Genomic DNA, 25,271 nt, shown 5'->3' with positions numbered 1-25,271 from the left:
TCTTTTATTATACTAATTGATAAGCATCACCGTGTATAATGCAGGGTCAGATGAATGTATCTCCTCGATGGCTACAACTCATTTGCGCACATTTACCTTTTTTACAACTTATTTGCGCACAAAAACATAACTCATTTACGCACAATTTTCGAACAATAGAAACCTTTTTTTCAAAGAAATTTATCCACGTATAGAGTGTACAATGTACATAATGTGCATACGTACCTCCAAATTTTCGAATTGGTCATTAGCAGGGCTGTGCATTTAATGCACTGAAAAATGTTAAATGTATGCATGTATTTTTGCATTAAAAACAGGCAAAATATACACTAAAAGTCTAAAAAATAAAATAAAAACATGCAAATGCATTAAATTCACAGCACTGGTCATTAGTGATGTTGGAAAATTATTACACTCTACAACATTTTCCTTCACCCTTTATAAAGCTTAAGACTTACTGTGTAATCATATTCTAGTATCATAGACTAGCGGGTTTAATAATGCTGTTTGAGTTATTTTATTTAGCATAACTTCCTAATGATCAATATGCCATCATTATTTAAAATTTTGTTGATCAAAACAATAAATAATTTTAATTATAATTACAATAATTTTTTTACAATTATAAGTCCTTAAAATAATACATATTAAAAAATAAGTTCAAATAGTACATATCTATTATACATTGGTTGGCGTTTGCATTAAGTATGTTAAAGTGCCAATTTTTTTAGATTTATAATCAGAGTATATTTTTTTCATTTAATTTTGTTTTTTTAGTATTTTGTTCCTACGGATATTTTCTTTATTTTATTATTTATTATTTTTTTTTTTTATTGAATTAATTTTTATACCAATATCGACTTGAATTTCCATTAATATTTGAAATTCTAGATCATAAATTAAGCAATAAAGATTAAAGCTTGTCCCACACGACTCATGTACTTGGCGAGTAGAGTAATCGCGGTTATTACAACGTATTATTATTGTTGGGTGACAACTGATGTGAAACCACAATTGAAAATGATTGTTACACCCACAAAACTGTACCTACAAATAGGTTTCCGTTGTTCACAATTTTGTGCGCAAATGAGTTGTTGCTAATTTATAAAATCTACTGGTATGTGCGCAAACAAGTCTCAACCCTCCTCGATGTTATTTCTTCTTAGGTGTTTTGAAAAATACATATTTTATACCTGTCGCGAATTAAGTAAGAATACTTCCTGGCTATTTTTATCTAATATTTTAGCATAATTAAATTGTTAATAATTAAACCGGCCATAAATTATAATAATGAAATTATTTCCGAAAACTATTTATAGTTTAGTCGCTGTTTAAAGTCTAAAAATGTATAGAATATATTATGTAATAAATAAACTTTATTAGACAAGTAACGCTTTTAAATATAAATAATTAGGTAAATCAGATCATTTATCAGCAAAAAATCATGAGTTCATAAACTTGTAAAATATAAAATATAATTAAAATATGCACTTATATAAATTATATTATATATTTTTTTAATTTCGCATAAACCAACTTTTGTAGTTTCAATTATCATATAGAATATTTAAAAGAAAATATACTAACCACCTAAATGAATAAGTATATATATAATTTTTTTTTAATCATAAATGATAAACAATTATTATTCAGTAAAAGCCATTTAATAGGTGTTTAAAATACAATATTTATAAGTTATAACACATTCAACATAGCCAACAATTAATTGTAAAATTATAGAGATATTTTATACTTTAAAAGTATATTCGTCTTCACTAATTAAATATTTGTTTTAATTTTATGAAGTATCTAGGTACAAATATTATAAAATCTTAGAATTTAGAAACAATTATGTGGACGATTAATTATAACTAAAATTATTTAATTATTTGTTTCTCAAAACCATAAATCATTGTTGTTAATATATATTTGATTTTGTAAGCAAAAATAAAGGCGGTTTTTATAAAAAGCTTAAAGGGTTTCAAAACACTCAAAAGTTTTCTGATAATCATTATAAAATAAACTGATACACGTTTTTTGTCATTAAATTAAAAACATAGTATCTTAGCCCCTCTCAAAAATATTTTTATTTTTATATTTAATCGACTCTCTATGAATTGTTTATTGATATAGTTTTGTAATTTAGTTAGCTAACATGTAGGTTTTTGTTCTTTAATGTGTATTTTTTATATACGTAAATCGCGTTTAAACATACAATGCGTAGGTACCATTAAATAAACTAATCTATACCACATTAGGTCTTAAGAATATAATTATGATATTAATAATATTAGATGCCTAAATTTTTAATAAAACTAATTCGTATTTTATTTGTTTATGTTGGGTCTCGTTAATATTATTTTTATTTTTAAACTACAATTTAATTTTTTACTATGAAATCTTTAAAAAATATAATTGATACTTAGTCGCCCAACTTATGATCACTATTGGAAAAAATAATTAATTACTATAATTATAACCTTGCAAAAATAAAAAAATATAACCTTGAAAAATTAGATTATGTCGTTACCTATATTACTATGTTAATATTACATATATTTCATAAAAACTTAATCAAACCTTTTACATATTGATTTCAATTTCTATATCTCAAACCTAAAAATCTATAATACTTCTCGTAATTTTTATTCGTCAAAATTATTAAAAATATACTTATATGCATATCATATAAACCTACACTATAAAAAACTCTAACTTTCTTCAAGCTTAATAAAGTAAAATAAATACTTAACAATCAATATCTACAATATACACGAGTCCAGCATATTTTTGTTTTAATTTTTTAATACTTAATATTATTTAATCACTACTTAAATTTATTTATCGTTTAATTCTTCATGGCATAATACGCTCATCTATTATGTTTGATTTAGATTTTAATATTGTTTTAATTGAATTATATTGAATTTTTATAGGATTATTTAAAGTTCTAATGATATATGACATTTTTAAGTAGTTATAATTTTAATAATTAGTCGAGTAGTATAAATTAATTTAATCGCTTAAAGATTTATTCGTATTAAAAAATTATGGACTACCTAAGAATGGTCATTTTTAAACGTCTAAATATATAGTATCATGAAAGATTAGAATTACTTATTTCCTAAATAATAATATCTAAAGCAGTTATCAAATTCTAAAAATTGATTGTGGATATGTATTATTAAATTTTAAATTGTATTATGCACTGCAACTTACTAGTAAACATATTTTACATTTTCAATTTCTTTGACCAAATAGAAATTATTAAATGCATATAAATGGCAGAAAATTAGTTTAAATATTTTGAAAATTGTATTGTGTGTGGAACGTGATAATATAAGAACTAGTGGGATGTTTCAAGTTTCTAAAATGTATATTACTTGAATAATTACAAAATAACAATAATTATTATTATATATTTAAATGTCCAATTTCAGCAAAATGTTAACAATAAATTACTTGTAAAATGTATGTATAACTGTACACTAACTTTTTTTTTTTAATACCACTAAAAACACTTATAAAAAATCTTATATTACATTTACAACCCTTAAATGTTAAGTCAAAAATTGTATGGATTTAAACAACAACAAAGATAACATATTTTTATAATTTTATAGAACTTTGATAATTTTTTATTTTTCCCCCCTTAAAATATCCTTTTCGATATAATTTGCGTTTATTAAATACTGGTTTTAATTTAACTGATATTTATTATTACGTATATATATATCATTATGTCAAATATTAAGATACATATAAAATAGAAAATTGCCATACTACGATAAGCGTCTAAATGTCTAATAATTGTAGGTACTTGCTACAAATTCAAGGATTTATTTTCCTCTGATTATAGTATTAATTTATCATTTTTCGTTCATAATTGAATATTAAATTATCTAAATTGACTAAAACAAGGTTTCTATCGCATCCCAGTCCTTCGATTAAGCATTTATTTGCATCTTCTAATCGACTAATCAAACCTTGCATCCAATAAGCATTTTAGATACAGTAATACATAATATACTATTTAACATTGGAATGTTACTTATTAGGATTCAAATAATTATTCTTACACTTACTATATATATTATAGTCTCCGGATCTTCGTCGTCACACCTATCTACACATATTCCACATAATGCTACTTTCACACGCTTGTTTTTTAACAAACGATATTTTTTACCTCGCTAAAATTTCCTTCTGAAATTTCTGAAGTATGATATGTCATCTATAAGATTGACACACACACGTACAAATTATAATAATACGTTACTTGCTTGGTACAAAAATTCGTTTCTTTCGAAAAGCATTGTAAATATTATTATACATCGACCAATAACAACAACAAACGGTGATATATTTTTGTATACAACAGATAGTGCAATTATTGCCAAAACTATAGAAGTAATTGTATATTTATAAACTAAACATATCAATACAAATAACATATATATATATTATACATCATATAGCATGTCCTTAATAATAATATTGATAGATAAAAATATTCCACTACTGTTCGCACGCTTTTTTTTTAGATGACCTAAAATGCACCAGCAATATAATGAGTATTTATTATATTTATGTACCTATACATGTGTAATAATATTATAGTAGTTGTTCGCGGTCGTCGTCGGGGAAGGGGAACCGCGGTTTAGCTCGCCCCACGCGCCGATCGTCCGTATTTTCACCTTTACAGGCGTGTGTGTGAGGCAGGCAGCGTTGGTCTCGAAGTCTGTCACTACTGGATTGTGTTTGTGTCTTCCATTCTCGTACGCGTCCGCCTCGAATACGGTCCGTTGACGACGCGCATCGGCCAGTTTTCTTGTGTTTTTTTACAATAATATCGTTTTTTAACGTAATAAATAAACTGTGGTTATTACACGTATTATCGTAAAATATCGCATTTATCCACTTGCGTTCAACCGGCTTCGTTTACTCTGATCGTCATTTGTAGTGCGTTTTCGTGGTCGTAATAATTTTAATAACAATAACGGTCGTTTTTCCCTCGATCCATCGTCATCCCCGAGTGTCGATTGTGTGATAACCGTGTGTAGTTCGAAAACACGTTGAACATCATATCATTATTATTTATTGCGTTTGTTCTCGCCTATGCAATTTTATATCGCGTTTTCTACCTTTGCGCCGCTGTCGCATCGTCAAGATACAATTAATTAAACGTAAAAATATAATATGAGAATGAGCGACATGACCGTGTGCCCTGTGGCCAGCAGACAATCATTTTTCGACTCGTTTACCGTCGTTTCCAAAGCCATCGGACAGTTAGAAAAACTTATGTCCAGCAAAGTGAGTTGACACGATTTCATTATTATTGCAATATTATTGTTTGTACATTTGTTGGGTTGCACTTTATTCTAATTTATTCCGGGTGCGTGAATACAACTACAGCAGTCGTAGTGAACGAACGATTATTATTGTTATTTCACTATCAATACGCGATTGTGCGCAGGTAAAATAAATTATCACGAATAATTCCCAAAAACGCTTTATTTTTAAACACTTTCCCATCGCCTTCAGTAGTATATTATATTTTATTATAATAAATTAATGATATAATGCATTTTGATGTGCTGAATGCTGTAGTGCAAAGCTAACAGTTGTAGAGTTAGTATATTGTATACGTAGATATTATTTCCACGTGCTTTTTAATATAACTGGCAAGTATTGATGTACACACGAGTTCCCTGACTGCAGCGATGGGCAACCTCATACAACAGGTATGTGTCGTTTTAACAGAAAATAACGCTGACTGTATTTTCGGTACAATCCGCTAAACCAACGTGCCCAAAATGTTTAAAAAAAAAAAACGATGCGTTATAAAACACCCGCCTTAGATTATAATGTGATTATACAGTATAATTTACATATTTTAGCCTTGGTTCTTGCATAATACTCATGCTAATCTGATAATATAGACTAGGTATGTAAGTTAATTTAATCATATTCGCATGTTTTTTAAATAAATATGCATGTATAATATATTATATGTACCTATACTTAAACAGTGTATTTATAAACTAGAAATGTACACAGTGATACAATTATTTGGTTGTTTTCTTTACAATTTATTATATTATTACGGGCGTAAATTATTCAACGTAAATTACTGATATTTTTTATACGCCTCATGTGTGTTCCGAATTTGTACAGCGAACAAGTACTGTGTGCACTAGTGTCACATGTTGTATGGACGTTATTATATTTTGTCAGTTAGTCGATCGAAACTGTTGACGCCGCTGATATCGCCCCTTATCACTGCAACAGTATGTATCTTTGTGTTTCTCTCGCGATCGCGTGTACAGTAAAAATATTGTGTACAAAAAACACATCTATGGGTGCCTCTCTGATTTCAAAGTACACAATTTGGAATTTTGACCTAGGTCCGTTTAAAAAAACACATCCGGTTTAGTCGGCGGTGATGTCAGCGACGCGCGTGCGTCCTATCCGTTTCGTCGTCGGGTCTTCCCTTGAATTTCAATCACATACCTTCGTATCTATTAAAACAATAATATGTAATAGCCATTCTTCCGATGTACACCCAACGGTGTTCATCGCTGTTGCACGTCTTTACAAGGACTCATCGATCTGAGATCACCGTTAGATTTTAAACTGGAATAATAAAGTAGACGTTTGTATTTTAATTTTTTTCTACAGTTTTTACTCAAAACAATAGACAAAAACCTTGACTTTTAATTAAATTTTTTTGTATTGTGTCAATGTAGGTACGCATTACCCACTTATTAAGTACAATGTTTATTATACGTACAACCTACATGATAAATAATTTAACTTTTCCATAAATCGTAAGCTTGTACTACCTACTTTTGATTATCAGTTGAGAATTTATTATCGCTCTCGGTGTTTTTAGGACATATATGTGGGTAGTTAATTTGTTTTTATTTTTTACCAATATTTGAATTTTACATTTATACTAATTATTTTGTCCTTATAATGTATCAATCCATATGCCTAAAAGAAAACCATCCTTAGTTATGGTATATTTTTAACTTATAATTATAACAACTTTTACAACTTAACAATTAGGTGGTTATTTTTTAAATTCTAATGAGTACGTCCTCTGCAAATGTTGCGTATATGTATTTTTAAATATAGATCTAAGTTATGTAATTATTAAAATATTTGATTTAATAATCATGATTCTAATATTAAATTATATTAATAATTTTAATGTAGTTATATATTTAATATCAGATAACCTATTTTTTTTCGTTCAAGCTACGAATTTGAATGTCATGTAGTTGATCCTATATAAATACGTTAATGACGTTTTAAAATTATATAGATACAATTTTTAATAATTATAATATCTTTTAAATCCTCTACATTTACTTATATAGTTAATTATTTTAAAATTTAGTTGTGAATAACTATATTTTTAACTGTTACAATTCATTGTCGTTTGTATGCATATACACTAAAAAAATTCACGTTCTATCAAAAAGTTAGTAAAAAAAAGAAGCTAATATGCTGTGTTATATAAAGTCATTAAGGCTTTAATCATTCGAATCATATACATTCATACCATAGTTTATGATCATTGGCTTATAATATATTATGTAATATGAGTTAATTATAATTTATAAATGTGCAATGCAGTATCTCGACTTTTTATTTATAATCATACAACAGTATATTCTGTATTCACTTTCTTAAATATTAATACTTTTATATCAAAGCTGGCACAGTGGCACGATGGATATTGTATTTACACAAACGATATTATAGCAAAAAAGATGTATCCTTAATATCAATCTATAATATTTGTATGAACAAAAGACATTTTGTAGATATGTTATTTCTTCGAAAACAAAAACACATTAGGTTTAAAAGCAGCTTTCAATTATTTTAACTTTTAACTTTTAACTGTACTTTTTTGTGGCATAACGTCACATATTCAATAGGTAATGTCTATTTATTAGTATGATTAGGTGTTGGAAATTACCATAGATAATTAAAAATTATAATAATTCACAAATTAATGGCATTTTCTATTAAATGATAAAACTGAATACAAATATTTACCTAATATACCTACAAGCTACAACAGGTAATCCATAACAGATATTTACGTCATAAGGTACTTATTTAGAAATACAAGTTCCTTAATAGATATGTAATATAGTGGTATATGCCGTAGGCAAAGGCTAATTATTTTTATTCTGTTTGTTTTACTTTGGATATAACTAGATTTTCAATTTAATATAGTAAAAAAATATTAAATCTGCAATTAAATATTTACATATGATTTTATCATCAAAATATATTTATGTTTAATAATTAATAGTAACTATGCAAATTATACATCATATTGATTGTTCTTGTTTCAGTTAATGATTTGAAAATTTTACATAAGTTGTAAAATATGTTTCAAATTATACAATATACAATTTAAAATTCTTATGCTTTTTTTCATAAATGTTTAATTTGAAAATGAGTTATCATTCAATATTTCAATTTCTGAGCTTCAGATTGTGTTATTTTCAAATTGTAAATGTTGAATATTTTGTTTTATTTAAAAAAAACCCTTACTATGGACGTCATTTCAGATGTTATTAGTTATAGTCGGTTAAATAAATCTTTTTAAATGTGTAATTTCACTGCCTTATTAAAGATAATATAAAATAATATTTTATATAAATTAACTTTTAAACTTTAAAAATACTTATTTTTTTTTTTTTACTGTTTTTTTTATATACATTTATAAATGCAGCTTTGTTATCTTGAAATTTTAATACAACATTAATCGATTTATTTTATTTCATGATTTGTGTCTGCATATTTTATGTATTTAAATTATACTTCTGTATCTACATTTATATATTTTAAATATTTATTTATAATTAAAAATATTATAACTAATAATAGTATTTATCATTTAGTTACATTAAATCAATTTTTTTATTATTATTAATTAATTATTTTTTATTATTTAATAGTTTTCAACATTTTTGTGTCTTACTATGATGCTCGTATTTAACTGTAAAACTATATTTCCTTATTCCTAACTTATAAAATATTTATTTATTTTAAATATAGCCTATATTTAGGTTCAAATAATAATTATGTGTAGAGTTAGACATGTAATAGTAGATACAGTATGCTCAATCAAAGAAAATATTTACAAAATATATCTTTTATTTTTGTTTGATTTTATGCCTTAATTTTGGTTATTATTCAGTACGTTAACCTCTTTAATCATTAATGTTTAAAAACAAAAAAATTTAATTCGATTTTTACTGTTTATTGCGGGTGTTTGTTTAATAAATCAATATAGCTACAGTAATGTTTTTTTGCAATTTGCCTTTTTTGTATATCATTATTAATGTAGTATATATTATACTTATAAATAATAAATTATTTTATAAATTTAGTTTTGATAATATAAGATAACAATTTTTTAAATGACACAATTTACACAAGCTTTATACATTATGTTATTATACTTACTGGTCGGTCTACTGAGTATGGTTCGAAGATATTAAACAATTAATGATCTTGTTAAATATATTTGAACGATTTCATTCAGCATTGTTTACATTTTATTCATAACAATGTGGTAAAATGTTAAGTTATTTAGTAACTGTTATTTAAAATTGATTTACTTTGGTGTTAGCCGTTAGGTTTATAGAATTTAATTTTACGCATTTCATGCGTTATGTGATTTTGTAAATTTCCATTCACACGACAAAACTTGTTTATATTTTTAAGAACTACGTATTTTTCTTACGATTAATACTTTTATAACTATTTTTAATTCAAGATTGCAATTTATTGTTTAAACTTTTATCTGCATCTTTAATCGGTTAAGTATAGATATTTGATAAGATCGTAAACAGTTTTTAGTGTTCATAAAATGATATCAGTTATGAATCAGTAAATGATTTTAACGTCATTTACCTAAATAAGAATATAAGTGGTTCATAGTAGTTTTTAATATGTAAAACAACATTGCAGATATTACTTTACAGAATGTTATTTCTTTTTCTGTAAAAACTGTTATTAATAAAAATGTTATAAATCTCGTTGGTATTACTAAAAAACTAAAAAACTAAAGAAACTCTTCTTCAATCAGATGGTAAAGAGAAAGTCCATTGAGGTCAGTGGCCTCTGCAAATAATGGAATTGCACCACTTTTTCATTATTTTATTAAATTGTACTTCACTCCAATATCCCTTTTTAGTTGTTCTATATAATAAACGTAAAACTATAACAAAAAATAAATTTTAAAAATTAAAAAAATATTTATAATGTACCACTGAAAAATTCATTGCATTACTTTAAAAGTTTTTTTAACACTAAAAACAGCATACACAAACAACAATAATTTCTAAAATAAATGAAATAGTTAAGTCTGAAATTTCTTGTGACGTCAAAATATTGATTGTTTATTTATGATGCATTTTGCGTGGTTGCATGTAAAATAGTTTTCGTAGAAACTTTATGCATACAGTATTACAGTATATATTATTGAAATGTGTTTCGAAAAAAAACATTTCGAAAGAGCTGAAGATTGATTGTTGGTTATCAGTGTATGCATTTTATTTTTGTTTATACTCTAGTATTCTAGTATATAGGGACTTACATATTATTAAAATTATTTATCATAATATCGAATTCAAATAAATATAGTTACGGAAATTTAGCTTTTCGACGTGAAAATGTAAGTATAACGCGTCTTAATAACACGTGCTAAAATGAATGAATACATTAAAATATAGGTTGTGATTTATTCATTGCATATTTTATCCTCATCTCCCAATTTTTTCAATATGAAGAATATAACTTAATATAAAATTGTACATATAAATAAGATTTATTATTGATAGTTTTTAATTACATGTAAATATATAATACTATGCATAAATATCATTATGGTTGAACGGAATTTTTGATTTGTTAAGTCTTAATACTATTTTACTGTACATTTAAATTTAAGTATATCGGATACAAATAGTTAATTAATTCAGTTTTAACGAATATTTATAAGTATTAATTTATAACTATATTATATTGACATTTAACACCTGTAGTCTGGTCCGGATAAAATAACTCGATCGACTCAGTATCAGCATTTATTATTATAATAATAATTACTTATTTTTTAAATTTATATTGGTACATAATATTTTTATAACCATAGCAGCGTTCCTTATCACACTATATTATGTATTTATATATTTTTTATTTATTTATCTTTTCACATGAACGTGTTACCCACGTGATGTGATTTTAAAATAATATTGTTCACTTCCAATTTACCTGTTTATTTTCGTTCCCGTCGTTTGACCGCAAACCCAAAAGTGCAATTAAATAATTTTCGTTATCGCCAAATAATTTTCCGTTACACTATTTTCAACCTTGGTTAGTTTTATCGTTGTCACTGATCCCTATGTCATCATATCTGATGGTATGTCATATTATGTATTATACGCAGTACATTACTTTATAATACGCTACGGTGCTGTTTATTACTATTATTATTTGTTAATATTCACGCTACACGTGTATAACATTGTACATTTTTTTTTTTTAATTAATTTCTTTTGAAATCTATCGTTTGCCGAATACACAAGTGTTGCTATTATCATTGTTTTTCAGATTTCAGGTATGCTCATTCGAAATTAAATTGATATTACACAAATCCTGCTGCCCCATGGCATACTGATGATTTCCTCGTTGTATATTTCATATTATTCTACATATAATAAACCTAGTCTTCGAAAACGTGAAACTACGCCATTCGCCACTTTATTCTCTGTTTCTTCGCAGCTTACAATCGTATTGTACTTCCGATTGTTGATATTTACAACGGTATAGATAGATATTATTCGTTATTGTAAGCCTAAAAATAATCGCACAAAGATGACGCACGTGCAAAACGACACATTTCAATCCATCTATATATTTATTATTTTTTTTTATATATACTTCTTTATGGGTAACAGTTTCACTAAAACTTATAGGTGTATAGTAAACTCAAAAAATGTATTGTGTATATAAATATATAGATTAAAGGTTGAGCTTTTGACTTTCATTTATAATTGCAGGTTGTGTATTTACAATTATACAATTTTATTTTGTTTGTTCGCATCGTATCTACATTTAAAGCTAAAACTACGCATCTATAATGAAGTGTGGACAGTATTATTAGTTAATTTATTATAGTTATTAGTATGTAAAATAGGTTTAGTTTATTCAAAAATATGATAATTTACTAGGTAACATTTGTATTGAATTTTAAGTTTTTTTTTTTAAATTTAATATCTCCAAGCGATTTGGCCATGACAATTAATAATGTATAGGTGTTATTATTTGACGGGATCAGGTGGCAGTATTGTGCTAAACAGTTCCAACCCGTTCTCGGTTTTTAAAAAAGGGGAAAAAAGGTATTATTATATTATATTATTCGTGTACACTTGGACATAGTTATTATACTGTGATTTTATTTAGAATGTATAGCATTTATTAAAAAAAATTAAATGCTGTATGTATGGTAATACATTTTTGATTCGTTTATTTAAATTGTATGATATATTAATGTTATAATACATCAGAATTATTTGTGGGTTCGAATATCGAAAGTTCTATAAAGAATTGACCACGAACATTTTTATCGTAATGATAATGGAAGGTTAATGAAATAATAACATTTTAATGACCACTTTTCAAATAGTTTTGTTGCTTGTATAATCATATTTGCCGAGTTAATATCTAATATTTTATGATTTATTATAAGTTTTTAACACATAGTCTATGTAGGACGTAGGTGTACCCTCTGATACGTACTTTACATCCGAGTATGATATTTGAACGCCTAATTTATTTTATACTTATTTTGTACCACCGGGATGTACTAAATTATATGATTAACCAATGCTACTGCAAGTTTATTTGACCCAGTGTTCATCATTGTCTCATTTTACTCATCACAAACATTTTTCAATCATTTTACTTTGATTGAGGCCCATACTCAAAAGATTAACCATTTATTTATCATAAATAAAATGAACATTTTGCGTTATGATTACCCACATTTATTTTCAGTGGTAACTAGCAGGTATACTACGTACTAAACTATAGACCAAATAAACTCTGGTCACTAAATTGCTTAAATCATAATGGACATGGTTAGGTATTAGCTGAAAATAAGTGTTATTGCACCCAGAGTTATTAAACAATATTAGCTTTCAAGACAATAATTATTCTCTAATGTAGATGTATAAAAGTCATTAAGTGATAAATAATGTCTTATATAATTTGATTTTAAACGCAATTTTATTTTACGGCTCAAGACAAAAAATGATATCGATTTTTATAATACTAATAATAATACTTAATGCTATTCTCATTACTGAATCTCTAAAATCAACAGAGATGACGCCTTTCTATGACTATTTGTAATTCGGTCACGTTCTTTGGTGTAAATCACAAGTACCCATTCGTCTGAATTGCAATTGTAAATAAGTTTAAAAATAGATTTTGAAAAGTTTAATTATTATTCTTGGCGCAACATCATTTTCGTCGAACATTCCAAGGGGTCTCGAGAACAGTAACAATAAGTAATAACACGAATGTGCACATTAAACACCAAGTCACCACGTGACTGACAACCATCTCATTGAAAACTCGTCAGTTTTACGTGCCAACAGGCAACGAAAATAAAAATTTCATGTTGATTAGAGTATTATTATTTAAACCCGTACGCAGCTATATATTAAATTTACGCATGATTTAGATAGATTTAATGACGCACAAAATTATAAAAAATAAAATAGTGACAATAAATATAAATTATATTAATTTTATTAAGTGAATCCGATTTATTTCTATTTAATATACATATAAATGATATGAGGTTTACCTTGACCGTATGAATCTTGTCGGTAAAATGTATGTGTTTTGTTTTTAGAATTCCAAGGGCTTCGCAATGTGTGTCCATTATTATGGAGGTGACATTATGTAATATATATATATGTATGTATTGTTTTGTGCGTATTTATGTATATTTTGGCTGAGAAAAAGCGGAAATCGACAGTGTCGAAAATCGATATAGTGCCAGCCGTGTTGATGTATATATATTCTCTATTTGTATAAAATATATTCAATTGTGTTAGGTGCAATGTATAGTAAATAATATATAATTAATTTATTTCCTCACGCCACTAAATCGTTCGTTCTTTAAGTGTTCGGTATTGCAATTATTGTATTAGTATAATAATAATAAATAATAATATTTGGAAATTTTATTTTTGTTTTCCAGCAAACCGAAAACGAATGGAAAAGCTCGCAATGCAATCCTGTGACTCCGTCAGTCAAAAAAAACCATAAGAAAGAAAACTCACTGTTGAAATTCTTGGCTTTGGTATGTATATATCATATAATATCGTTTACCTATACTAATTGATGCGGTTGTGAATGAAAAACCGTTTACAATTTTAAATTCTCAAAACGTTATCAGCAGAATGATAAAATATAATATGGGGATTTATTTTTTTAGAACGCTCTGGAGTTGAGTGCGCCCGCAAGCGATGTTTTGCTACGCAACAATAGCACGACCACAGCCGGTACAGCGACGGATCCCGAAGTGCGAAGCGCAGTTAAGTCTCAAGAAACGGCGACGGCCAACGTACAGTCAACCACTTGTAGATCGGCCGCACAACAACAGTCGTGGTTCCAGTTGTCCGGACATCCGGACTGTTTTGCACCCGCCAGCCTGGGTACGATATGGAAAAAGTGCAGCGGCGGCACAGAGAGAGACGTGTACGAAGCTCTTTCCAACGAGCCCAGTCTTCAAGACATCGTGCCCAAGTATTACAGGGAAGTCGAGTACAACGGACAGACTTTCATCGAGCTGCAGGACCTGCTGTACGGCTTTCGAGACCCCAACGTCATGGACATCAAAATGGGCACGCGCACGTTCCTGGAGTCGGAGGTGAAAAACTCTTCAGCGCGACGGGACCTGTACCTCAAGGTGAGAGCGGGTGATCTATATGAATATAATGATATATCATTTGCGTCGCGTGTGTATATAACACCGATATATATGCCGCAAAACCTTGAAAACGCGAAAAATATGTTATAACGGGTTTTTTTTTCTTTATCAAGATGATTGCCGTGGATCCCGAAGCGCCGAATGCCGAAGAACGCGAATTGCAAGCGGTCACAAAACTACGGTACATGCAGTTCAGAGAAGAACAGAGTTCGACGTGCAGCCACGGTTTTAGAATTGAAGCCATGAAGGTAATTTTACCTACATTAAGAATTTTTTTTTTCTATTTCCAACGCGTACCATCAAATAATAACAACCGTCGTGTAATGACATTACAGTTTCGAGGTTCTCCGCCCGTTACTGACTTGAAGACTGTGAAAAGCGACGAAGAAGTAAATAACACTCTTGCTTTGTTCCTGGGCGACCGCCATGACATCAAACAGAGGCTGGTTGTCAGACTGAATGAAATACGGTCGAAATTGGATCGTTCTCTTTACTTTAAAACCCACGAGGTAAGTTGGCCGGAGATTGCATGTTTCGAAGACTTGTTCGTTTTTTCGGTCGATTGCCTATACTAAATTGACGTATTTCTACTGTAAAGATTGTGGGAAGCAGTATCTTGATCATATACGACGATACTAAGATCGGTGCTTGGCTGATTGACTTTGCCAAGACCAGGAAAGTACCCGAGCACACAGTACTTACCCACAGACGACCATGGGTGCCGGGCAACCACGAGGAGGGCTTCTTGTTCGGTCTCGACCATCTCATAGAGGTAAATAGTTCGTTGCGTTCAAAAGTCTTTAGTGTTATACTATAATGGTAGGTACACGTTGTTTTAACCGTTCGACTCTGTTTTTTATTGTTTTTAGTCAACTGAGAATTTACACATTCCTGTCTCAAACGATTCTGTTGCACCGTCTAGCTCTATTAAAGTGGAAACTTGAAAACTTTGTCGTCGTTCAACTTTCTCGTGGAATTTATCTAGTCAATAATATTTTTGCCTACACTACGCTGAGAGACGTTTCCTCGTTACACTATCACGTGTTAATATTTTTACACGATAACTATTTATTTTTTTGTTCTTAAAATTAATTTTAAGTGGTACATTATATTGTTTTTTTTTTTCTAATATTAATTCAGTCAGTGTTGACTGACATGACTGATTTTGCCTGAGCATTTGTAATCGGAGAATTCATTAAATATGCGCGAGATAAAATGAATTATTAATAATTTGCCCTTAAATCCATACTAAACAGGTTTATGTACCTAACTTCTCGATTCATTTATAATAATTGTCCAGTATTAACATTAATATTAATATTATGCATTTTTATTTTTAACTTTTTTTTTTGTATTTACATAATATACATTATTTATATGTACATATAATTGTTTTTTTTTAAATTATGTATTATCTAATATATTACCTAACTAAATTTAAAAGTGCTGTGTAGATCATAAACTTTATTAATTATTAACTATATAATTTTACTATACTATTTTTTCATACCTATGTTATTATGTTGTAATGTGTTAAAATAGCTACAAAGTGGTCTATATAGGTAATCAAAATCAGTTATAACTCTAACCCTTCTTTGAAAATTTGGTTTTTGACTTAAGACTCTAGTGTAATAATAGTAAATATTTAAATTTAATATTGTAGTTCAATCAGGAATTAGATTACTCGTTATTTAAGAAAAATCAAATACAAGAGACAAAAGGTGTAATAGGCACCTACAGTGATGAAATTCGTGATAACAAGTTTTGTTCAATAAAACCATTGATCTTTTGTTAATGTTTGAGCTGAGATTAAAAACTAATATTGCCAAATTTAGATTATGTTGTAATTGTTTATAGAGACATTCCATTCAAGAGGTTTGCTTAAATGTACATATGTCATATACATATTATTTTTATTCACTATTATTTATGTTTGTTGTAATTATTTGGTTAGTAACTAGTAGTCCAAATCTAAAATCTAAATATAAAATAGTGGTTGAATAGGATTACCACGATAAAATGACATTCGTTTATTTCATCATAACATAAGGTTACATTAATCGATCGACTTCAACAGTTCAATGCTATTATTACTAAAACTACGGTCCACAAAGTATTATATTTGCCAAGAAAATTCACCAAACATACCACTAATCTTTAGCATTACATTAATTTAGTAAATTTGAATTGTGGAATTAATATTTTAAATATTAAAATGTAGTGACAACAAAACTATGTGTGGGAAAATCCTTGTGATATGAATATTACAATAATAATATACAAATGCAATGTATTAAGAGGAATTTATATCGCCTAGTTTTTAGTAAAAAAACATCCACAATAGTGTTCTCATTTTTTTTTTTTTCATTATTCACAGCAAAATCATTAATAAAACATTTTTAAGAGAACAATATATTAATGACAATCCTATATCCATTTTTTAAAATAGATAGTATTAAATAAAAAAGTAAAATAGATTTTTGTAAATTGATATATTATCTTAGCAACGTTAAAAAATGTCTATTAGTTATGCATTTAATCAGTATTTATAAAACTAAAATTAAATTATATAATCTTAAGTAATAATGAAGTGTATTAAGCAATGCTCGCGACTTGCAGTATTTTAATCTTGATGTTACTTAGCTGTTTTTATATTTTTAGCACCATTTAATGTACATACTCTTTTTAAAGTAGAGAAAAAGATATACTTTTCTTCCAGTGTTAATCGATTTAATCGATTTATATTTATAGAATAATTTTTCATATAATAATGAGATTGTTACCATTTAGATAATTATTATTCCTACAATAAGGAGTTTCCCTATCTTGTATCTTTTACACACTTAATACATTTTTCTGCATGCATATTTCAGCATTTTTAGTGCTTATTATAACCTTTTTTAAAGCTACAAATCATGAACTTTGGTATACAAAACAACTAACTCAAAATGTAATAACTATTGGAATCTATTTCTATTATAATTAGGTATAAGTTAAATATATAGTTGTAACTAACAAAATACAATAAACTATAATAAAAAAAAGCATAAGATTATTAAGACCTGTAAAGAATAATAAAAAAGAAATAATTAATAATAATAGCTAATTTAAAATTAAAAATTTTATGTGAACACAATGAAATTAAATTAGTTCAAATCATCAATGATATCATCTTCGGATTCGGGTTCGGATTCGTCGTCATTATCATTTATATTTTCTACATTAAAAGGATCAGCATCATAATCAGATAGTTCAGAGTCGTTGCTACTCGATGACTTTTCATGCTCTTCTAAATGCTTTTTCAATGTAACGCGTCTTGAAAATATTTTTTTACAAGTCTCACAAATATAATGTATATCTTCATTTCTAAACAAAAAAAATAAAAATAAAAATAAATTTACTTTAGCATTATGTTTGACTAAATAAACTGTTACTTTTTAGTAGCTGGAGCAGGTTTATCTTTTTTAGATAATGCATTGCAATTAGTCAAATGTTTTTTAACAGCATCTTCACTCAACATACATACTAAGCACATTTTGCAAACCCATATAGTACCATAATCACTGGGTGAATTATCGTATCTTACCATAGTACGAGGGCAAAAAAGTTTCTCTTTTGGTTTGGAGATCGGAGCTCTAGCCTTTCTTCGTTTGCGCGATTTACAATTCACAAACGGATTTTTGGGCATCTTTAGTGTAGAAATTCTGTTGACAAAAGTTAAAACTTTATAAATATTAAGAAAAATACAATAGTTAAAAATCAATACACTTATGGTATACCTAGTGTTTTAACAAATAAAACAATATTATAAATAACCATCTGCTGTACAGTAGGTATCAAGCATATTATCGTCCACACTACAAAAATATGTTTAATTTGAATTCAATGATAATCATTATTTATGATGTAATATAATTCTGACAAACATCATCTAATTTTTTAGTTACCAAGGTTAACAATTATCCTTTGAGCTTTAATGACCTACGTGGTATCAGACTACATAGTTGTGCATATATTTTTTTACATTAAATTAAAAATATTATTTTATTGTTTATTGTTATATTATAAATTATAAAAAAATTTTAATTTCCTGACCTCTCAACATCTTATAGATCTATAAGTCTAATGTCATACCTCTCAAAAATTTACAAAAGACTAATATTTAAGTGTATTTTTCTACACATAGTATTATCAAACAATATACTTTCATCTTCACAATTTGATTTTAAAGCTAAACACATTCAAATATATCAAGTCCATAGAATAATTAATACAATTTTTACCTTACTCGGAAAAAAATGCTACTAAATTTGTGCCTTTTAAGACATCTCCCAGAAGCTTATGATAGAGTCTGGAACGAGTCTTCTGTTTAAATTCCATAAATGTCCTCCTCCTACATAATTCCTACTAATGGAATCATATCTTATTGACTAACATTTTCATATATTTTAAGATTACTCCACTTCAAATATAGCCATTTAGTATAAGGTGTTCTTTCACCTAAATTATAATACTTATAATTCTGATCGACCTTTTACACAAAAATATTCTTGTTGCTGATTATGTCGATGATAAAGTCATATTAACAGTACACAATGATGATCTAGTAATTGCCTTGAAAAATGTACAATCCCATCTCTTTAACCTACTCTCTGAATGGTAAACAAAATGGGAAATCAAATTAAATAACAAATTTGTTCATATTGCATTCACTTTGAGACACAAACATTGCCCTAATGGCCTTAACATACTTGTAAATAATCTACCTATTACTAATCTTGTCACTGCTAAATATTGTGGTCTAAACCCGGTTCCATTTTTATATGCACTATGAATGTACAAGTGTGCACTACAATTTGAACATGTGTGCAATATGGTATACAAAACAAAAATTAAATACTATGCCAGCTACTAAGAAATATGAGTATTTCCTGAATTATATTAAAATTCAAATTATATTGAATTATAATTTCTTTTTATCAATTTTCAAACATTGTTATCAATTAAAATACTTTATACATATTTCATAGTTAATATTATGCTTGTTATGATTTTAATTATTAAATAGTTAAGTTTAAGTTTTTATTATTATATGCTACAAAATGTTGTTAATTTTGATTAAAAAATAAGTATTTTGTTGCTTGATTTAATTGCATTGTTAAATTATTAAATATATATATATTAGGGCAAAGTAGACTATCGGGCAATGTTTTACATTGTTTGGTCAATAAATACTTTGCCTGGTGTTTTTGGACAAAATATTAAAAATACTATTTTCACCATGCAGGGTTGTATTTTGACCGGTCTAAGCTACTTTTCCCATACTCCATAGTAAATTGAACATTGAAATTAAGCTATCAACAAAACTTTTCATTTAAATACATTTTTTTTTTTTTTTTAATGCGTTAAACAATTAAGAAAGAGTAGATATAGTAAGGAGGATAGGTACTATGTTACAGTCAAATTAGTAAGTACGTATTATATTTTTGGAGTTATATATGCACTTTTATATTTATATTTAATAAAGTAATTGGTATGAAAGTATAGAAGAAATGTTTAGATGTAGTGCAAAAATTGGATTAAAATCATCCAATATATCCAATATCAATAATTAATAAATTAAAAACTGAAAAAATGTAGAAGCAGCTATAACAACTATGAATACTGGAAATTATTGTGAAGTTGATGAAACATTGATTGAAGGAAAAATAGATAATAGAATAAATAAAATAATTGCTGTAAGAACAGAGTCAGTTGCTTGTAAATTCAATTGAATTGGTTTACATTACTCAACCTAAACCAAGTAAAGTATAATTTTGCCTACATTGCCCATCATAGTCGGGCAGTACCATAATGCCCGAGCAATGTTTACATTACTCGATAGTCTACTTTGCCTGTAATATATATATGTAATACATTCCTTTTTCTAAGACAGTATTGAGAATAAAATTTCTGTTTAAAGTAATAAAATTAAGTGTACAGTCCGAAATTATACACATAATAGGACTTGGTTTAAACTTAAATATAAGACAAACATAACAAAATCGTTTTAGAAAAAATATTAGTAATTAATGCCCATTCACAATTTTTTAAAATATTACTCTTAGAAAATAAGTTCTCAACTCTAAAATCTAAATTACTAATATATAAATTTTTTCTGAAAACCATATGGACATACGGTATGTATCCAAATATGGAGATATGTAAAAAAAATCTAATTTAAATGAAATTCACTCATTCCAAAATACCTATTACACATTGTAAAATTACTAATGCTCTACCCTTTGTCTCTAACCTTATCCTTCATAAAGACTTAGATATAAAAACAGTAAAAGAAGCAGCTATTTTCTAAAAAAAATTTTATATTAGATTAGAAAACCACAAAAATCCTTTAATAAAAGGCTTACAAATCCTGCCACTTCTTGAAAATCTATGCTGTAGAGGGCATTTAACTTAATCATATAATAACCCAACTTTCAAATTAAATGCTACTAATGGGTGACTCTTTATTCATTTAATTCCATTAATGTTTTTATTTTCCTTATGCCACATATACATATTGTACTTTTTTGTAAAGATTATATTTCTTGAAAAAATAATAAAAATAAAAATAGGTTTGTACACATAAATTGCTTTTTTTAAGCAATAATTTCAAATTAAATTAATACATTTGCATGTATTTATATTTTATTTTAAAATCTATTACTATATTCATAGGCGCAACTAGACCAATACTTTTGAGGGTGCACAAATAGTGAAGAGCTCACAGAGCCGTGGGGGCAAAGCCCCCACACCCCCACATCATTACTCCCATTACCGTTCACATTACACAAATGAAAAAAGTAATAGCTATAATATAAATATAGTATAATATCATTATAATTGTTATTCCACGAATTACGAATAACTTCGTTTATGAGACCCATATAAAAACGTTATAAGTCAAAACTTATTGTTTATTAGTACATTATAAAATAAGACTACATATAGTGTCGGTATAAAATATATATGTATACACTATACATTATGTATAGCAGGGAACATAATAGCAAATAGGAAACTATTTTTCTCAATAATATACATTATGATACCTACAATAATTTTTAGAAAATGGATTTTATTTTTCGAGAGTGCACATTCCAAACTTGGGGGTGCACAAGTCCCCTGTACACCCCCCTAGTTGCGCCAATGACTATATTATGATTTTGTAACTTAATATTATTAGCGATCGTACTTTTGTCATACACCAAAACTCAAACTCAAACTATTTCAACATCTTAGCTGGAGCTCCCCAAGGCAGCGATATTGCTCCTTTCCTCTACAATATCTTTAAGCATGACGTTTCTAAAACTTCCTTTACTGAAATTGGTTCCTACATGAATGATACAGAAATTGTAATCTCCAATGAAAACCCAATTGTTTCAAGTATGTTACAAAGACACCTCAACATAATCGACTTCTGGACAAAAAGATGGAAGATCAAAATTAATGAATCCAAGTCTTCCTTCATTACATCCACCCTAAAAAAGTATTTTGCCCCTTAGTCACAATGAACAATATCCCAATCCCTTCCTACTCAAAGTTAAATATCTTGGTCTCATCCTTGACAGTAAAATTACCTGGAAACCTAACCCAAATGCCAAATAAAAAGCCCTTAATATCCGACTCCACCTCCATAGACCCTTAATGAAATCTAAAATGAATATAAATACCAAACTACTAATTTATAAGTCCTTACTCAGGTCACTGTGAACCTATGACGTTCAATTATGGGTTGCCGCTAAACCCTCAAACACCCATACAATACGAGCCTTTCAGTCAATATGCCTTCGCCTAGTTACATCTGCACTCTGGTACTTAACCAACAATAATCTCCACAAAGATCTTAAAATCCAAAATCTTAACCATATTTCCAAACTATACTCAATCAGACTTCATAAAAAATTTCAACAACACACAAATCTACTAATCTCTAAATTACAGTGGAACCTCGATAACTCGAATTGGTTGGGGACGAAAAAAAAATTCAAGTTATTGAAAATTCGACTTACAGAGGTTACACATATGATGTTATAAAGTAGGGGCCAAGACATTCTTTCGAGTTATCAAAAATTCGACTTATAGAAGTTCGAGTTATCTAGGTTCAACTGTATCAACAAACACACTTCCTAATAACCCGCGTTGTAGATTTAAAAGGCAACGGTGTAGAGATTTTATTCTATAGTAAGCGAGCTTATAAGTGTTGAAGATTGCTACCAGGTAATACTTTCAAACCTTAAATAAATTTTTTTCTTTTCATTGTTATTACTATCACTTTAAAGAGTGTTACCACTGGGTATCCTCCCTAATCTCATGATTTAAGTTATTTTCTTTTATTTGTCATTTATCAAACCTACTCATTGTACAAAAAATAGGTATGTGTAGATTGTAGATTTATTTCAATATACATTCATTTTTGTTTCATATACATAGTTTGATTTTAATTCCTATAAATCTGAGCCTAAATAGTAACTTATAAATATCTAGTAGTCAGACAAATAAATAAAATTAATATTCCCCTGAATGTTATATACATTTTTTTAAAAATGTTGAATGTTACACAAATTTAAATGCATGGCGACAATCATAATTTTTTTTTTTTAATTTTATCATATTTATAAGTTGAATATTAAAGTACAATATAGTTGACATATATATTATAATGATCCTTTGTATTAAAGTATACAAACCTAACTAACCCTAAGCCACAAAAATGTAAACATCACACAATGTCATATAGGTGAGCATATTATAGGTTTGAAATTGTATTCATAATTTTTTTCTAATCAAAATTTTCAAGGTAAATTAATGTATAATAATAAAAAATATACTTGACAAACATGCGTTAAGGGTCAACAAAAAGTCCATAGATATACAATATACATACATAAATCAAATGATTAATTATTTCTTAATAGTTAATCCTTGTATTGTATTCCTTACATACACTATGGTAGAAGCGGTAAAATGCGACCGGACACAATAAACTTATTCACGGATATCGCATTGATTTACTAAGACTAAAGATAATAGAATATTACAGCAACCAATGCAGTGCATGCAAATCTTTAGTCTTAACATAAAATGATGACATTATAATTATTTAAAGATTAAATATTTTAACCAATTAAAGTATAACATGAAATAATGTCTGATGGCAACTTCTTAGTATAGAAGTTTATATAGGTACATTAATCCATCACACAATATGACAAAATGTATATTATTATCAAAATGTCTAAATAAATTATACAAACATCACACAATACTTACACTTAGTAGTTTTTTACAAAAAAATAAAAAAATAAAAATGAAGATATACCTTAAAAACGTGAATTTTATATGTAATATGTATTACGCATTAAGATAAGGTTTATCAATAAATAATTAAAAAATAACAAAACGAAATCACTTTTGTTAAAATAGTATGAAATAGAACTAGGAGGCAAAACATGAGAATTCATTGTGGCAAACTAAAATATTACTATTTTTATTTTTATTTTAAATACTTACTAGACGCTTCGTTCTTCGTAATTTTGAAACCAGTTGAAAATTTTGTAAAACTCTTCTGTAATCCGTTGCAGACCAAAGATAATAATAATACACCTGACTAACAAACAATTTACAATGAAAATGAATAATTGTACAATTTGTAATGTACAGTACCCAGATATGCATACTACACACACAACTACACAAATCACCTGACTTCAGGGCGGGTCGCGGGTAGCGATCATTACTCTAACCAAAGAACTTTAGTGCAAGGCACTTAGGTTTATTCTCATTCGCCGTAAAGTCCAATACAAAGAAGTGATAAATACCAATGTAAATCATGGAATAATAAAAATATGGACTATGGAGGTAATAAGCATTGACTATTATGAAAAAAAAAGTCGCTAATCAAACGACAATAAATAATAATATTAAAAATATTAAATTTATAACGTATAGCACGTCATGTCAGCTGACGCCATTAAATGTTTTTTCACCCTTGGGTGTTTAAATAATATTTTGTAAATTATGAACACAGCCATATAACCATTTATTGTTCAGTGATATATTACTATAAAGTATAAAGTTGTATACCTATTGTGATCTATTTAGTATTTACTATTATTCTAATTTCTAATACGTTCAATCGCTTCACGAACAATATGTCTGATAAATTATGTTGGTCAGCCATATTGTTCTG

At 27.5% G+C, this 25,271-nt stretch overlaps 2 protein-coding genes across 8 annotated transcripts in view; one reads left to right on the top strand and one right to left on the bottom strand.

Annotated features, from left to right (window-relative positions):
• The window catches only part of LOC112602673 (inositol-trisphosphate 3-kinase homolog), a 71,973-nt gene extending 55,704 nt beyond the window's left edge, over positions 1-16,269 (top strand). For 3 of the 5 annotated variants that reach the window (XM_025350877.1, XM_025350874.1, XM_025350875.1), the window contains 6 exons: positions 14,309-14,410; positions 14,546-15,019; positions 15,154-15,288; positions 15,376-15,549; positions 15,639-15,812; positions 15,910-16,269. In XM_025350877.1, coding sequence (XP_025206662.1) covers positions 14,309-14,410; positions 14,546-15,019; positions 15,154-15,288; positions 15,376-15,549; positions 15,639-15,812; positions 15,910-15,984 — 1,134 coding nt within the window. In that variant the 3' untranslated portion in view covers positions 15,985-16,269. Of the gene's footprint in view, positions 1-4,721; positions 5,314-5,624; positions 5,745-14,308; positions 14,411-14,545; positions 15,020-15,153; positions 15,289-15,375; positions 15,550-15,638; positions 15,813-15,909 lie in introns of those variants that run through there. The other 2 variants (XM_025350876.1, XM_025350878.1) reach the window with 2 other exon arrangements.
• A 1,847-nt stretch (positions 16,270-18,116) lies between these two features.
• LOC112602761 lies at positions 18,117-24,844 on the bottom strand. Of its 3 annotated transcripts, none has more exons than XM_025351019.1 (4): positions 24,784-24,844; positions 24,593-24,689; positions 18,475-18,744; positions 18,117-18,406 (listed from the first exon to the last, which is right to left on the bottom strand). In XM_025351019.1, the coding sequence occupies exons 3-4, from the start codon at positions 18,726-18,728 to the stop codon at positions 18,187-18,189; spliced, it is 474 nt and encodes a 157-aa protein (XP_025206804.1). In that variant the 5' UTR covers positions 18,729-18,744; positions 24,593-24,689; positions 24,784-24,844; the 3' UTR covers positions 18,117-18,186. The 3 variants fall into 3 exon arrangements, with proteins under 3 accessions (XP_025206804.1, XP_025206803.1, XP_025206805.1); XM_025351018.1 differs by having other exon boundaries at positions 24,746-24,813; XM_025351020.1 differs by lacking the exons at positions 24,593-24,689; positions 24,784-24,844 and adding an exon at positions 24,353-24,391.
• Between the last annotated feature and the right edge of the window lie 427 nt (positions 24,845-25,271).

Source organism: Melanaphis sacchari, unplaced genomic scaffold (assembly GCF_002803265.2).
Source record: "Melanaphis sacchari strain LSU unplaced genomic scaffold, SCAv2.0 Contig8_pilon_pilon, whole genome shotgun sequence".
NCBI lineage: Eukaryota > Metazoa > Arthropoda > Insecta > Hemiptera > Aphididae > Melanaphis > Melanaphis sacchari.
The sequence above is the reverse complement of the archived record's forward strand: the minus strand, read 5'-3'. Positions and strand labels throughout refer to the sequence as shown.